This window comes from Diabrotica undecimpunctata, chromosome 2, assembly GCF_040954645.1.
Source record: "Diabrotica undecimpunctata isolate CICGRU chromosome 2, icDiaUnde3, whole genome shotgun sequence".
NCBI lineage: Eukaryota > Metazoa > Arthropoda > Insecta > Coleoptera > Chrysomelidae > Diabrotica > Diabrotica undecimpunctata.
Window position 1 is genome coordinate 58,160,390 of NC_092804.1, and position 16,671 is coordinate 58,177,060.

At 30.7% G+C, this 16,671-nt stretch overlaps 1 protein-coding gene across 1 annotated transcript in view; it reads left to right on the forward strand.

Annotated features, from left to right (window-relative positions):
* Positions 1-2,928: 2,928 nt before the first annotated feature.
* Positions 2,929-16,671, forward strand: part of LOC140433314 (protein takeout-like) — a 41,041-nt gene continuing 27,298 nt past the window's right edge. The window contains exon 1 of the mRNA XM_072521344.1: positions 2,929-3,117. Coding sequence (XP_072377445.1) covers positions 3,045-3,117 — 73 coding nt within the window. The 5' untranslated portion in view covers positions 2,929-3,044. The remainder of the gene's footprint in view (positions 3,118-16,671) is intronic.

Sequence of the window (16,671 nt, forward strand, 5' to 3'; positions counted from 1 at the left end):
TGGCTTTCGTGCAGGCAGATCCTGCATAGAAAGCATATTTTTTCTAAAGCAGGCTATTGAGAAAAGATTAGCCCACAACCTTTCAACTCATGTGGTCTTTATAGATCTGACAAAGGCATACGACAGTGTACCATTTTCAATGCTCTAAGTAGCAAGAGAAAAACAAGGAATAAATAAAAAATATAAGAGCAGTACAACAGCTTTACAAAAAATATGACGGTAAACATTAAAACTGAAAACAAATTAACGAGAAATTCCTATTAGTAAGGGTCTAAAGCAAGGCTGCTGCATTTAAAATATATCTGAATGAGGCGCTCTCAGTGTGGAGAAAAAAATGCTGCAATGTATATATATACATATATATATATATATATATATATATATATATATATATATATATATATATATATACAATATACATATATATATATATATAATATATATATATAAATATATATATATATATAATATATGTAATACTATATTATACATTATACACTATATATATATATATATATATATATATATATATATACTATGCATAGAAAACTCTCGAAGAGGAGTACACCAAGTGGGGCCATATAATTACAATTAATATACAAAAAACCGAGTATTTAATTACAGGAGAAAAACCAGACAGACTATAAATTGAAATGGCACGTATAAAATCAACTGAAGCCTTCAAATACTTGGGAGTTTAAATATCACCAATAGCAGAGAATAACGAAGAAATACATTCTAGGATTGGCCAAGCAAGATCAGCCACTAGACAGCTACATGGACTATTGTGGAATAATAAAATAACAAAAGAAAATAAAAGAAGAATTTATAAAACAAAAATCGAAACTATTAAATAAAACGTAGTAAACTAAGACATTAGGAGAGAAATGGAAATTGACCTAGACACAATAGATACTATCGGAGCCAAAAAACCATACTGGAATGGGCACCAGCACTGAATGTTTTAAAACAGATAGCAAAAAAGATAAAAAATGGACTCTGCCTATTAGAAGAAAACGAGGTAGTCTCTCCAAGACGATCATGGAGAGAACATATCGAAGATGCAATGACCGCCAGAAATTTAAAAACTGAAGATTGCTTCGACAGAAAACGCTGGAAATTAGGTTGAGAGAAACGGCACCAGCTGTAGAAAACTGTATATATATATATATATATATATATTTCTATATATATATATATATATATATATATATATATATATATATATATATATAGAAAAGGTTAATTCAAGTGGATAACAAAAGTAAAATGTAATGGCGTCTTTCCCAAAACAGGAAAACAAAAAACAAAATAGGTATATCGATGGAAGGCAACCGTATATACGTATTTCTGATTATTGGTCGTCTTCTTAACGGTGCAGCTAAGTTAGAAAAGGAGCATGGCAACTTGGGAAAGGATCACTACAGGAGCAATGCGACCAATTTGTGACATTCAAGTTAGAAGACCCTGATGGTTTCCAGAGCGACAACTAACAATAACCACGGAAGAAGCTACAGCTACCTGAGGAAGATTTCCTCAAAGCGACATCTTTTGTTGGACTATATTCCAACCTATTGAAGTTGGAATACTAAGTGGGTGTTCTAACAAAAACTGTTCTAGTTTTGGTTAGTAATGACTTCTTTCTATTCTAGAAGATCTTTCTAACCTTTCCTTTGGTAATTCTAAGCTAGGGTTATCTGGCATAGTATTATGGTTTCTTTTCATGTTTGAAGCATGTTTCCACTTATATATGCCTATCTAATAGAGATGTCTGATTCTAAAACACTAAACGATAAATAAATCCACAATTAAAACATTTCAAATTATAAATATTCGAGATGGCTCGTATTAGATAATTTTAGTAATCAGAAGATAATATCTACCTTATTTATAATTTTTTACTTATTTATTATACAAGTTTTACTTTTTAGTTTAGTATCTCATTTATTTATTATTACTCAAAATGTTTAAAGATTAGTTGTTTCAAAAAGTGACCGATCCCAATTTTGTGTCCATCGGAAGTAAGTGGGTCCCACGGCACCCGTTGTGGCCACGCCTATAATTGCTGATTAATCAGGCATTATAAGGATATGTCAACTTTTAAAATCCAATCAAAATTGATGTATAAATTGAATTGAAAACAAACTTGTGTTCCTTAGAAATTTTTGATATGTTTACAATACTTGATATTTATTGCCAAAAGTTAGATCTTTTTGAGGATGTCGAAACTATTTTGCAGCAATTTCCCTAAAAAAATGAAATTTCAGCTAATTAAAACTTTTTTAGTTTTTTTCTATGGTGTTAAAATATGGATCCATAGTAAGATTACTCAACATTCCCTGGAAAGACAACATACCCAATGAAGAACTGTTAAAAAAGACTACAAAAAGACGTGGAAGTCTTCCAACTAGTTAAAAAATGTTAATAGCTCAAATATATAGGTCACGTAATACGAAATGGCAATAGATATGACTTTTTATAACTAATCATCTAATGGAAATACCTGACAGAAGAAATACACACTGGAAAAAGGATGACCTAACCTTAGTACCTGAGGATATGATTTCAAACAAATACTACAGAGCTATTTCTAGATGATGTCAATAATGTAATTATTACTCCATTCATGATCCATACATGACGGTCTCCATGTATATATAAAAGAAGTATATTTACGTATATTCGTAGAACAGAGAAATAATCAGGATCTCACTTGAAACATTGTCTGACAAAATAATGAATTGTTACTCAAATCTTTAAAATGTACGAAATTTTCAAAAATATTAAAATTTATTATCATTAAATTGTCTACAGGAGTCTAAAATGATAGTTATGTTGTTCACCTTGCCCAGCATAAAGTAATTTTTAACGCTATTTTCCACCGACGGACATTGATTGTTTATACTTATACGACTATAAAAGGAAACTTCGGGATTGCGGCAGCATCTTTTCGCTGTAAGTAACCGGCCGGCAAAGAAAAGTTAACCTTGCTACTTACTAGGTATCGTAAAACGTTACACTATTTGCAGTTTGTCATTACAATTATGGGTTTTTGTGTCAAAGCTAGTCTTTTGTTCGTGACATTTTTAGGTGTCGTAACAGATGCAGCCAAATTACGTAAGTATTTATAGATATTATATATTATAGTTTTTAACATAAAATATATTATACATTTTTAAACAAAACAGTTATTTAAAGTAAATATATGATTTAATTAAATATTTAAATAAAAATGGAAAGAACCGTGGACCCAGAACCAAGAAATTGAACTAGCAATGTGTATGTTTGTCTTTTATATTTGCACATAATTACGAATGATTTCGCAAACAAAAATGCACCATTAATTATATATTTTAGATCTTTCTGAAAATGACTTTATAAATAAAAATTGAAGAGAAATTACTTGATACATTTAGAGCCAACAATTAAAAAAATAATATTACTGATGTTATATTTGTTTGGTTACATGTTTAATTTCTTATTTATAATGTTATGGGAAAAATCGCTGCCTTTTAAAAAACCAATAAAACTTTTTATCCGAAAAATCTTAACTGGCGACCAAATCTGTTTGGATATTCTTAAAATTATTTGAACATTTTTTTTCTATATTATGATTTTGAATTAGTATTTGTTGTATAATATATAATTACTTTATTTGATATTTGGACTTGGAACTCGGAAATCAGTTTTATGCAATAAAAAAATGACTTCAGAACCTTATATTTTGGCAATATATTCAACTGTTAAGGTCATTCCAAAACATGTTTAACTTAGTTCTCAACCAAGTTCTACAAGACATTGACTAAACTAAAAAAATTGAAAAAGTATAAACAAGTAGCGTAGTTCAGTTACCAAAAAATTATTTAAAATTCAGCCATCGGTTAAGTAATTAAAATTTAATAATTAAGATTAATATTTTTTGCTTTTTACTGCCAAGCTTTATATATATATATATATATATATATATATATATATATATATATATATATATATATATATATATATATATATATATATATATATATATGTATATATGGTATGGTATGGTATATACCATCCAATCCACCTAATAGGAAAAACCTCATTTAAATAATTTCTAACTATATGTGCAAAATACGGTGGAGCTCCGTCTTGTTGGTAGTAAATAGATCGATCTATCTCATTTGGATGATTAACATCAGAAAAAAATCTTTTCATGATGTAGGCACTAAAAAGAATCAAAAAATCTAGATAAACCTTACCATCAACTGTGTCCTCAAACAAATAAGGACCAATAATTTTATTGTTAATGATACCAGCCCAAACGTTAACTTTTTTAGGATATTGCGCGTGAGTCTCACACACCCAGTGATGATTTTCTCTGCTACAATATCTACAGTCTGTTTGTTAACCGTTCCATTTAAATGGCACGTCGCTTTATCATTAAAAACTATTTTGTTTATGAACTGCAAATCTGCTTTCATTCTGTTCATCATCATTTCACAGAATTCTTGCCTTCTCTTAGGATCATCTTCATTTAACTCCTGAACCAACTGAACTTTGTATGAGTGGTATTTTTCTTTATGCAAAATTCTCAAAATAGATGATTTACTTACATCACGGCGGCAAGTTCTCGAGTTGCTTTATGCGAATTTTCGTCAATCTCAAGTACATCTAACTTTTTTTCATCAGTAAATCTAACATTTCCACCTGGTTTTTTAATATTTTTTACATGTCCAGTATAACGAAACTGCTTTAATATATGATATATGGATAAATATTTAATATATGGATAAATGAGCCACAATACAATTTAATACGCGCACAAGTATTATACTGACATCTTTTAGTAACTTTAAATACCTAAATGACAGCAGCCTACTAGATTCATATCAATTGTTTATTTGGATTTTTGACTAATATTTTATTATCTTCAAAGTTTTTTCCCTAATGTTTAGCAGAACAGATAAGAAAATACCTGATTATTTCTAAAGTATATTTTAATAGATCGGGCAATAATGCTGATTTAAAAGTTAGGATAACGGAAGAAATTAACAAAATAAACCCCGAGGTCATGCAAAATGTTGTACACGAGAATTCCAAAATCGCCTCGGTTATTGTCAAGAAGTGAATAACGGTGGTCAAGTTGAACATTTCTTTAATTGTAAAAATCAATTTTCTCAGTTATGATTGCACAAACTCAAAAAACTTTACATTGCTGAACAGAGGACTAAAATCCCTTTCTAATGAGGTGCCACATGACCCCCTTTGTTATTTAAAATTTTCGAGGGGTGCTTATAATTCAAAGGGGGTGCTGGAGGGGGATAATATTTTCATACTGTAAATTGTCAATTTAAGAATAAAAATCGACCTGTTTCAGGTTTTCTTCACATAGTACATAATAACGCTAAAAATGAATTTATTCCATACATATGGACCGCATGGTATATAATGACTGAACACCCCGAGATGGGGTTATGTCACAAAAGCTTTCGAGATCATATTTCTTTAGAGGATGAGTCCGTTTCACTTATTTTATCTTCATAACGCTATCTCTTCAGTTTTCTTATGTCTAGTTTTTTCCTGTCATTCTCTTACTTCTCCGTTTTGTAAGTCTTCTTCAACTTCTTGGAGCCACTTTGATGTTGGTCTTCCTCTTTTCATTCTTTTACTTAGGTTTCATTCTATCATCGCGTATGTCACTGCCTCATCTCTTACTTTTTTAATCTCTGCATTTGTTCTATTTCTATATTCATTTTGATCTGTTTTGATTTGCACCAGTATGGCTCTATGGTTCACTATTCGTAAGTATTCTTCATTTTTTTCGCCATTGCTATTGGCAAATAATATTGTTCCAATTATAGTGTTATGAATGTTTATCTTAGTTTTCTCAGCTAACATTTTGCTTTTAAACTTTTCCAGCCCAAATTATATGTTTTCAATAAAAATTGTTGTTATAGAAAATAATACAAAAAAATATTGATAGGTTTTTCAAAAATTTTGCATCCTAGAGTCTGCAAACTCAAAAAAATTGATCCCATTATCAATCATCTGGCGTCGGTAGTATCTGAATTATCCATTTATACTTTCCACTTTGATCTATGGTCTGGTAAAAAAATTGACATAATAGGAAATACGTTTATTATTTCACTTTATGAACAATTTAATTTTGTACATGGAAAATATAAAAATAATTTTTATTATTGTTTAAATATAAAAGATCTTATACATAATTTGCACTTTGTGCGGTTTTGATCATGTAGCGGCCAGTGTCCTACGCTATCAAATCGAACATCTTGCACTGGTGCAGGATGAAATACTTGTCTTTTCTTTGGTGTGTTATCTTAAGACGGCCGTCCTCGTTTCTAACTTGTATCGGACTTTCCAGCTTTCAGTAACGCATGTCTAACTTGAGATTTGAATTGGAGAAGGGCGATGTTACTTGTTTTGTTTGCAGTGTCTTAGGGTGTCTTCGGTACAGCAGCTACGAGTTAATCACTATTTAAATGGGAATAAGCCACAATTAAAGGTTAAAATACGTTTATTGACGTTTCAATTTCCACTTCGGAAATCGTTCTCAAAATACAAACATTAGTATATTAGTGTATCACTAATGTTTGTATTTTGAGAACGATTTCCGAAGTGGAAATTGAAACGTCAATAAACATATTTTAACCTTTAATTGTGGCTTATTCCCATTTAAATAGTAATTAATTTAAAATGTCACAAGAAAATAGCTTCAGAACAATATTAAGCTACGAGTTGACAATACATTGCACTAGTATTAATAAGATGAAATATTATTCTCAAATAGAATCTTTTTGGCTTAGAATGTTATAATAATATTCTTTAACAATTGCTGACCGTTCGATTTCTACATAAATGTTTCTTTTGTCGCACCATCTCGTCACTTTGTCAAGTAGGATGTTGTCCTATATAGTTCGTTGCTAATGTGACGGACTTATTGTCATATCATTTGAGAGCAGCAATATTTTTTTGCTGTCTATTTTTATATCAGAGAATCAACGACCTTTTGCCATTAGAACTTTGTCTTTTAAAAACTGACAACCTGCCAGCCGCCTACTTCTTATAGTCCCCGTAGTAAGGAAGCCCCTTTGTTTTATAATAACAAGTAGGCTACAAGATGTGAACCAATTATTCAATAAAATTTTAAAATTCATGTGGTTTGGAAGATTTCTGACCTACTTCAGTACTATTTTCCCACTAATTTCAAGACCTGATTTATCTTACACTGTTACTTTCCCCACATATATTTCAAAATCGTATATTAGGTCGGTGAAGCCTGCTCATGCAAAAACTTTCATGCATCATTTATGAGATTTATTTTTTATATACTGTTTTAAACTGCTATGTCTTTTGAATGGTTTAATAAACTCATCGATGCTATTGAATTACATAGGTTCTATCTTATTCATATTTTGTTGAAATTTTTCAACGAAAGGTTTTACTTTATATTATTTGTCATGCTAGAAATGACTTTCAAATTATCATTGACGTGAAAATATTTTCGCACTTTATAAAAACGATTACGTGACAAGATGTTAGTTATCGCATTGTATCTTGTTTCATTTGCCCAATATTACAATAACATGCCCAATAAACATAAACAATTCCACTCAATACATGTATGCCTAAGAACTGCTCTATCTCTGCTGCAATTGTATAAATAGTTTTTGTGTCTTTTTATATAGAATACAAGTTTGTCTGCTCAGCAAAATTTTAAATAATCTCATTGTCACAAAACATTTTTAAATATTTAAAAGGCGTATCAATATTTTCATTAACTGAAAAATGTATAATTTCTTTAACATTTTCTGCCATATTCTCTGTAGCTTCGTTGCTCAAGATATCATCAAAAATGTTTTCCAATAATTCTTCTATTTGAGTTTCTTCAATAATTTCTTCTTCCAAAATATCTTTCTCGTTATCAACATTAAATTTGAAATCAGAGTCGTCAAGAAGACCAACTATCTCTTTCTGGGTCATATTTTCCTATTCACGGAAAGAAAGTTTAGTTCTGTTATTATGAACAAACGCTCCATTCGAAATGAGCAAATATATTGTACTTTTGTATTTTGTTGACAGAAACAAAATTTTTACGACTTCCCAATGATGCCATTTGAAGACCCACACAATAGCCCAATGATTTTATTTGGATTCAATAATATTTATAATATTTACATAATATATTTTGTAAATATGAGCTAACTATAATGCAAATTATGAAATAAAACAATGTAAGGAAACAAATATATTTTTTTCATGCAATAACTTGTTCAATGCCTATACATATTTAGAAACGACTTGAAATTTACAGTGAATTGTTGATCGTTGTGTCACATTCATTTCTGACTAACGCTTACTGATACAACTGACAAGGTGAGCCAACGCAATGTCGTTATCCCAATCAACATAAGAAGTTTAATATGCCGCTAAAGGAGAAAATATTGCCATGATTCCAAATGGGATCATCTGACTGGAATGGGTTAACCTTTTATTTGCAAAATAAGCTTTATTCGCTGCTCACATAATTTCTTTTATTTCTGGTATTCTTTCTCCGGTTTTGCTTATTTTTATTACCAGGAACCAGAATAGTTTGAGGTTTTTATAACTATTTAATTTTTATATGATCCCTTTTAAAATAATTTTACAGAATGGCGATCGTCCATTGCTTCCAAAAGATTTATTAATTGTGATTGGGTTCTCTAGGAAAATCTGTTTAAAAAAAATATACACAAAATCAAAAAAAAAATTAAAAAATATTACATATGGTGTGTGTTTTTAAAATAATTCAATATTAATTGTAAAAATTACGTAATTAGATTTTTAGGTAATAAAAACGATGTTTCTATTAATTTTATATTACATATAGATGAGCTTAAAACGTTTTTTATCTCTTCCGATACCCACTCGCCACTCTTCTCGGTTCATCCATAAGTCTTCTTCTAGGTCCCTTTCTCTTATTTCCTGATTTATACTTACCCTATCTCCAATTTTCTTACTACAGTGAAGGGTTCAGGGTTCACGGCCATACTATCTGAGTTATTGGGTCACGATAGTACTATCGTATTTTTTACTTTCATGGTTAGAAGGGGAATCTTGAGGCACTGAAATGGACTTCAGTATACTTTCAGCAGGAAAATTTAGGCTGGAAAAGCTAACGAAATAATATTTCCGTATATTTCCAATAATATTATTGCTGTGCTTCTTATTATTTGATATTGAATGATTCCAGTGGATATCATTTTGGAAGAGAAATTGATTTTCTTACTTGTTTGTCTAAGTTGTTTGTCTATTCTATCGTGTCCTTTACGTTGTCTTCTTTTGTGATGATGATACAAAGATATTTATACGTGTTGCAATGTTTAATAACTTTATCTTCCAATATTAGGTTCTGTTGCTACCCACCCATACACATATACTCGGTTTTTATGATATTTAATTTTATACCCCATTTTTTGTATTCTTCTATTAATTTCATATCGTCAATATAGCTGATCATATCATCTACAAATGACAAATTGTATATGTTATTGCTGTTGATCAGCATTCCCATATTTTGGCACATGCATTTCCATAGTTTTAAAGCCTGTTATAGATCAATTTTAAATAATGTCGAGGAGACATTATTTAAAATTTTATTTTATTTAAAACTTTATTTATTTGGAATTCGTTCGAGGGGCTATTTCCAACCTTTACCTTTGCGTTACTATTAGCGTACAGCTTTTTCGTCGCACTTTTAGAGTTATACTTTTTTTGCATTAAATTCATGCTTTTATAACGCATCCCATAGGTTATATTATGGAATGGTTTTATAAGCTTTTCGTAGATCTACATACAATAAATGCACTTTATTGTGTTTGAAATTCTTTATTAACAGCTATTTTCACGGCAAGACATCTATAGTAGTCACAGTCATCCTACCTGCCTTTTTTTATCTCTGCGTTTATCATTTTATTTTTGGGGTTATATTTTTATTTGACGTTCCTTTGGTAAATTTTATCTTTAAATCTTTATCTTTAAATGGCTATGAAATTTATCGTTAGGTAAGAATTAAGCTGGTTTTTGTTTGTGAATCGGGTGTATACTAGTTCGCTTCCGCGGTCAGATTTTAATACAACACAGAAAAGGGGCATAGGTAAATTCGCTCCGGCCATATATTTCTTAGAAAAGATATTTGAATAATGTCTTATCAAACTTTGTATTTACCTATTAATACAACACTACCATCATTGTTTAAAAAAGAATGAGTCTTTTTTAAACAATGCTACTATATAACACTACTTCTTACTTAAATAAATATTAAAATTATAACGATAATATCACTAAAGTATTATGAAGTTAGAGCTCATATTCCCTTGTTAAATATTTGATTGGGTTTTTCTGTATCAGAAGTTGCAATTGATATATTTCTTTGAAAAGATTGGTAGGTAATTAGTAGTCTACCTGAAATTTTATGATAAAAAATAGGAGTCATGCGATTCTTAACCTTATTTTTTAGTTCCAGTTTGAATGTCGTTATACCTAGTTCATGATGGAGAAATCTGAAGTAAGTGAAATGTTAAGTGTAAAGGGCAAGTAAATATTAGTTATTGACAATTACAAGTATAACTGTCATAAAATGCTTGTTAATAATATCAAACGTTGGCAGTGTGTAGAAAAAAGTTGCAAAGCATTTGTTAAAACTTTAAATATTTGTAACAGTGTAGTCGAATGTAGTCATAACCAAACCCATGAAAGTTTATCAAAAACAGTGTTAAACCGGCAAAAATTAAGTAATAGTGTTAAGCGGAAGGCAATGGATGATTTGTGTGAAAAACCGTTGAAGTTGATACACAGCGAAATTAAACAAACAGGCACTAAAAGTCTTACTGTGGTAGATGTACATTTGATTAGAAAAAATATTTATAATGGCAGAAAACAAGTTATTCCCAAAATTGCGAAGTGCGCGCAGGAAGTACATGACTCGTGAAACTCCGTGGAAGTGACAACCAACCAAAAAGAACAATTTTTATTGAAAAATGATCTGGTAAAAAACAATGGAACGGTCACAATAATTGAGGGTTTTGTATGCAGTGGCACACCCAGAATTTTCCTGTGGGGGGGTTTTGGTTGGGCACCGAACCAAAATGGGTTTTTTTTTATGCTACCTCCATTTTGAGTCCTTAAAATTTGTGAGTAACAGTGTCGTAATAGTGCCCTGGGAGGGGTTAACCCCCAGTACCCCCTAAATATTTTAATTTGCGTTTTGAAATTCCTAGCTCCGATACTTGCAAAGTATGTAATAAAATTTTTATAAAACAGAGTGCTTCAGAGAATGAGGTAGAACGAAAGAAGATTCAAACTGAATCCGAGCTACATCACCGAAAAGCATAAAGTGCATATTCATCTTTGAAAGCTGATTGAAAGAAGTTGAATTCTAATGTGATAATTTTATGTGTGGATTTGCAACAAGTCATTTTTATACCTAACTTATCATATTCTAGTTTCACATAGTGCAAAGTTCTTTACTGAAGAAAATTAAAAATTTTTGGTATCCGACTTTTTACCCTGTGATAGGGATTTTGCGCTAATCGAAAAGATTAAAAAATTAGTCAGCTATATTTTACTTAAGATGTACTTAAGCTAATCAAATCAGCAAGATCAAGAAAACCTTTTTAGGTTGTTAAAATGAAACAGGAGATTTTGTTGACTTGACCTCAGTTGAGAGTCAAATTAAGAATGACAACATTAAAATAACAGAAACATGTTGAATACAAGTCACAGCAAATGATCCGACTGTTCTGCGGATAAGATATATATATATATATATATATATATATATATATATATATATATATATATATATATATATATATCTTATATATATCTTATATATATATATCTATATATCTTATATATATATATATATATATATATATATATATATATATATATATATATATATATATAAGCGAGGTTCCTACAGCCTCTGCCGCTTCTCGCATTTCGACCGCCATCGTTTTCTGTCCATCCATTCGTCTTTTCATTATGTCCCGTACATTTTCTTTCCAGGCAACTGAAGGCCTTCTCCTTCTTCTTCTTTGTTGTGGTATGTAATTTAAAGCTTTCTTTGGCCATCAATCTTCATTCATTAGCTTCACGTGACCATACCACACTAGTTGTCTCGTTTTAATTCTGTCTACACTGGAATATACAGTATTTGTCCTCTTTCTAATATCTTCATTCCCGATATTATCTTTTTTAGATACACCACACGCTCTCCTTAAAAAATCCATTTCTACTACTTCTATTATTTTTCTATCTTTTTTCGTGATCTGCCAAACTTCTGCCTCATAAGTCATAATAGGCTCTACCAAGGTTCGATAGATTGTCAATTTCGTTTCTTGTCTAATATTTTTAGACCATAGTAGAGAGTTTGGAATGTTTACCGCTTTTTTTCCTGCTGCTTTCTTTTTTCGATGTCTCTTTTGGTAGTGCCTTCTTTAGATATTATATATTCGAGATGTTTATATTCATTGCATGTTTTTTGTGTTTCTAATTTCTAACTCTGGATCTTTTTTATCATCTACTATTTTAAGATACTCTGTCTTTGACATATTCATATTGAGGCCCCATTTTTCATATTCTTTCTCTAGTTTTCTAAACATGTAGTCCATTTTTTCCTCATCATTCGCTACGACTACCTGATCATCTGCGAAAAATAAAGTTGTTAGACATTTATCACCGCCTATGTCCATTCCCATTCCGGATACTTGTTTCCTCCACTGTTATAGCGATGATTGAATATAAATTTTAAGTAAGGTCGGAGATAGACAACATCCTTGTTTAAGTCCCTTTGTTATTGGAAATAATTCAGATATAAAGTTTCCTTCTTTAACGGCACTTCTCGCATTTTTGTATATATTTGCGATAGCATCCACATACTCTCTACTGAGACCTACTTTCGTCAATGTTTGAAAAAATTTTTTCAAAGGTACCGTATCGTATGCCTTCTCTAAATCTTCAAACAGTAGGTGGATATATAGATTCCTTGCCTTATGTTTTTCGATTACCTCATGTACATCTCATGTAATATTTTTGGTCCATCGCTTAACTCTCCGGTTGTTATCTCAATTATTTGTGTATGTTTGGATATTTCTTCCATTTCGATCTCTTGAAATTTACATCTATCCTCTATCAGTAAGACCTCATAATGATGTTTCCACTGTTTCATATTTATTAACTGTAAGTTAGATTTTTCCTTTCCTTCCCTCCGGAGAGACTTTATCACCTTCCACGCTTGCCCAACTCTTGTTCCATCCCTATAACCTATCCACCTCTGCACATATTCGATCTCACATCTGATTTTTACTTTTCACTACTTCTTTTTTTACATCTCGATTTAATTCTTTATGTATCTTCCTTTCTCGTTAACATCCATGCCTGATAAGCAGTTTTCTTCTTGTTTACTAACGTTTGCATATTTTCCGACCACCATTCTTGATTTTTTGTTTCATGTTTGTCTTTATAACCCAAAGCTTCACTTGTAGCCTCATTAATGCATTTTTTAAGTTGCTGGTATAACTTTTCCGCTGATATATTTTCTCGATCCACATTTTGTAATTTTGTGGCCAGTCGTAATTTGTAAAGAAATTTCGTTGAATCTTCTTGTAAGCTGTCTAGGTTATATTTAGGGGATGTTACTTCTTGTCCCTTTTCTATATTCTGTGCCTGAGTGTTATTGTTAGCGGATAAGACATACAAACACATAATATCCTGTAACCATGGCAGACATCACCTTTACTAAAGAGACCAAGAGGACGTGCTGTTACAGCAAACCGTTGACTATTTCTGTTAATAAAAAAGCAGACTTGCTGAAAATGACTGAATGTTTAGAAGAACAGTATATATGATTTTATTGTAAATTACATGCACATGCAACTTAATCTGATTTTGTTTCTCTACTATGTAAGTTTTAATGAGAATAATTTATTTTTACTTTTAAGTTTTTCGTATTTTCAATTAACTGTAATTTTGGGACATCTTATAGAGTAAGATCCCAGAGCGATCAGACATTACTTATTTTCACACAGATGAAACCTTAGAGTCTGAGTAGCGTCTCGTGTGCTTTGAATACCTGCGTATTTATGAAACTTGTTGAGTGACACCTGGGCAGGTACCAGGTGAGAAAAGTAACTAAAAATAAGAGCTATTTAACTTAAATTTACATAACTGATTTTTATACATATTTTGTAGAATATAATTTTGAAAATACTGTAATAAGTGTCAGACACTTGTCATGGACCAGAACTTTTGTCAGACGCTTTAAAGCTCCACTAAAATTAAATGAACTTTACTTACTTTACATGTCTGATTTTTAAATAGAGACGAAAAAATATTTAATCGGATCGAAAACAGTAAGTATTCTTAAAGTATTTGAAGTTTTTACTCTGAGGCTCATGCGCACAGCACTCTCGCGCTCATACTTCTGGTTAACTAATTAAATTTTTGTGTTTGAGGGATGTTTGGTCATTTTAATTTGTCTGACTGATTAAATATAACTTTATTATAGTTCCATTAATAACATATTTAAAAATCAGACATGTATAAGTAAGTAAAGTTTATTTAATTTTAGTGGAGTTTTAAAGCGTCTGACAAAATTTCTGGTCCATGACAAGTGTCTGACACCTATTACAGTATTTTCAAAATATTATTCTACAAAATATGTATAAAAATCAGTTATGTAAATTTAAGTTAAATAGCTCTTATTTTTAGTTACTTTTCTCACCTGGTACCTGCCCAGGTGTCACTCAGCAAGTTTCATAAATACGCAGGTATTCAAAGCACACGAGACGCTACTCAGACTCTATGGTTTCATCTGTGTGAAAATAAGTTATGTCTGATCGCTCTGGGATCTTGGACTATTAATAATGTTTGTATTTTTCTATGTTAAAAACGTTGCAAGGAATACCGTTTATATACAATATATCAGCGAACAAACGTTGCACGTGCGTTAACACTACACATGCAACGTTTTTCTACTACACAAAACTACTTTTTGGTTTCTGCGCCCATTAGTGTTTTGTTCTGTGTTATTTATATTTAACTTTATAACCTTACTAGTAATACACCTAAGCGAACTTTAAATTCACAAAATTTGGTGAATATTATTATTAAAACAGTTTTTTGTTATTAGGTATCTAACAAATTTCATTTTGTAATTTGCAACGTCTTTCCGGGCAGGTCTTCAATTATCGAGATATAAACAATAAAATGTTCGACAATATTCGAAAAATTTTACCTCGGTGTATCGTCGAAATAAATAACAATGGACCTTAAACTTTATGTTTTGTCGACTTATAATTACATCTAGATTTTATTCACAAAATTTGAATAGGTATAGGTCTGTTTGCCCTTCTACTAAATTCAGTACTGAATTTAGTACTAAAAACATTGTATCTACAAATTAGATGCGCGCACTGATTCAGTACTAAAAATTAGAGCATGTTCTAATTTCTTGTACTAAAAATGATGAAATATTAACTAAAAGTGAGGATATTCTCAACTAATCGTAACATTTTTTTCGTAACAAATTATTATTCATTCATAAAAGGTTTTTATATGGCAAAGGGTCTTCTAATAATAATTCTTTATTCATATATATATATATATATATATATATATATATATATATATATATATATCCCGTTCATAGTGTAATCCGCCTTTGGTTTCCCATTCGCCAAGCCTGTCTATTCTGCCAGTCTTTTTCAGAATCCATGTTGTTGGTAGTCGTCCTCGTTTTCTTTTCTCTGGTGGCATCCATTCTAATATTTTTTTTGGTTGTCTTTCTTTCCCCATACGTCTAACATGTCCGTACCATGTTAATTGTTGTTTTTCGATGTCTTCTATAATTGATCTTTGTACATTCATTTGATTCCTTATGTCCTCATTTCTTATATGTTCTAATCTAGAGTTTCCCGCTGCTTTCCTCCAAAAATCCATTTCAACTGCCAATAGGTTACCTTTAAGTTTTTGTGATAACTGCCATACTTCTGAGCCATAGACGATTACTGGTTTCAATGGTATTATATATTCTTTTTTTCGTTTCCGGTCTTATATTTTTCTGCCATAGTACTGAATTCAATGCACCTATAACTCTTTTCCCTTTGGTTATTCTGTCTTTTATGGCTTCATCAGTTCTTCCTGTCTTTGTTAGTTTTACCCCGAAATATATACATATATACATTGATCGCATTTAATTCTTTATTCAACATATTTAATATTCCTTTGCCTAACTCTTCTCTCGATCCATTTTTTTCCATATCAGCTTTTTTTAACAAGACTATGATTTTTTTTTCTTTGTTGCTATCATCATTATTACAATTAAAGCTACTGCACATATTTTAGTTCCTTTTTCACAATCTTTATTTACCTGCGTGTTTTGTTTACTCTAATCATAAAACAAACTTCAGTGTTAGGTTATCAATGCAAAATTGGTTGAGCGTGTGCCTACATGCTAATTAAAATGAAGATAGGTGCTAACACAAACACACATTTTTCATACTAAATCGACTCGCGCAACTAACTAATATTTTTAGTATTGAAGTTAGTACTGAAATTAGCATAATGGCAAGAGGACCTAACGCTAGGGGACACGTTGTATAAAATAGAAACTCTTGACATTTT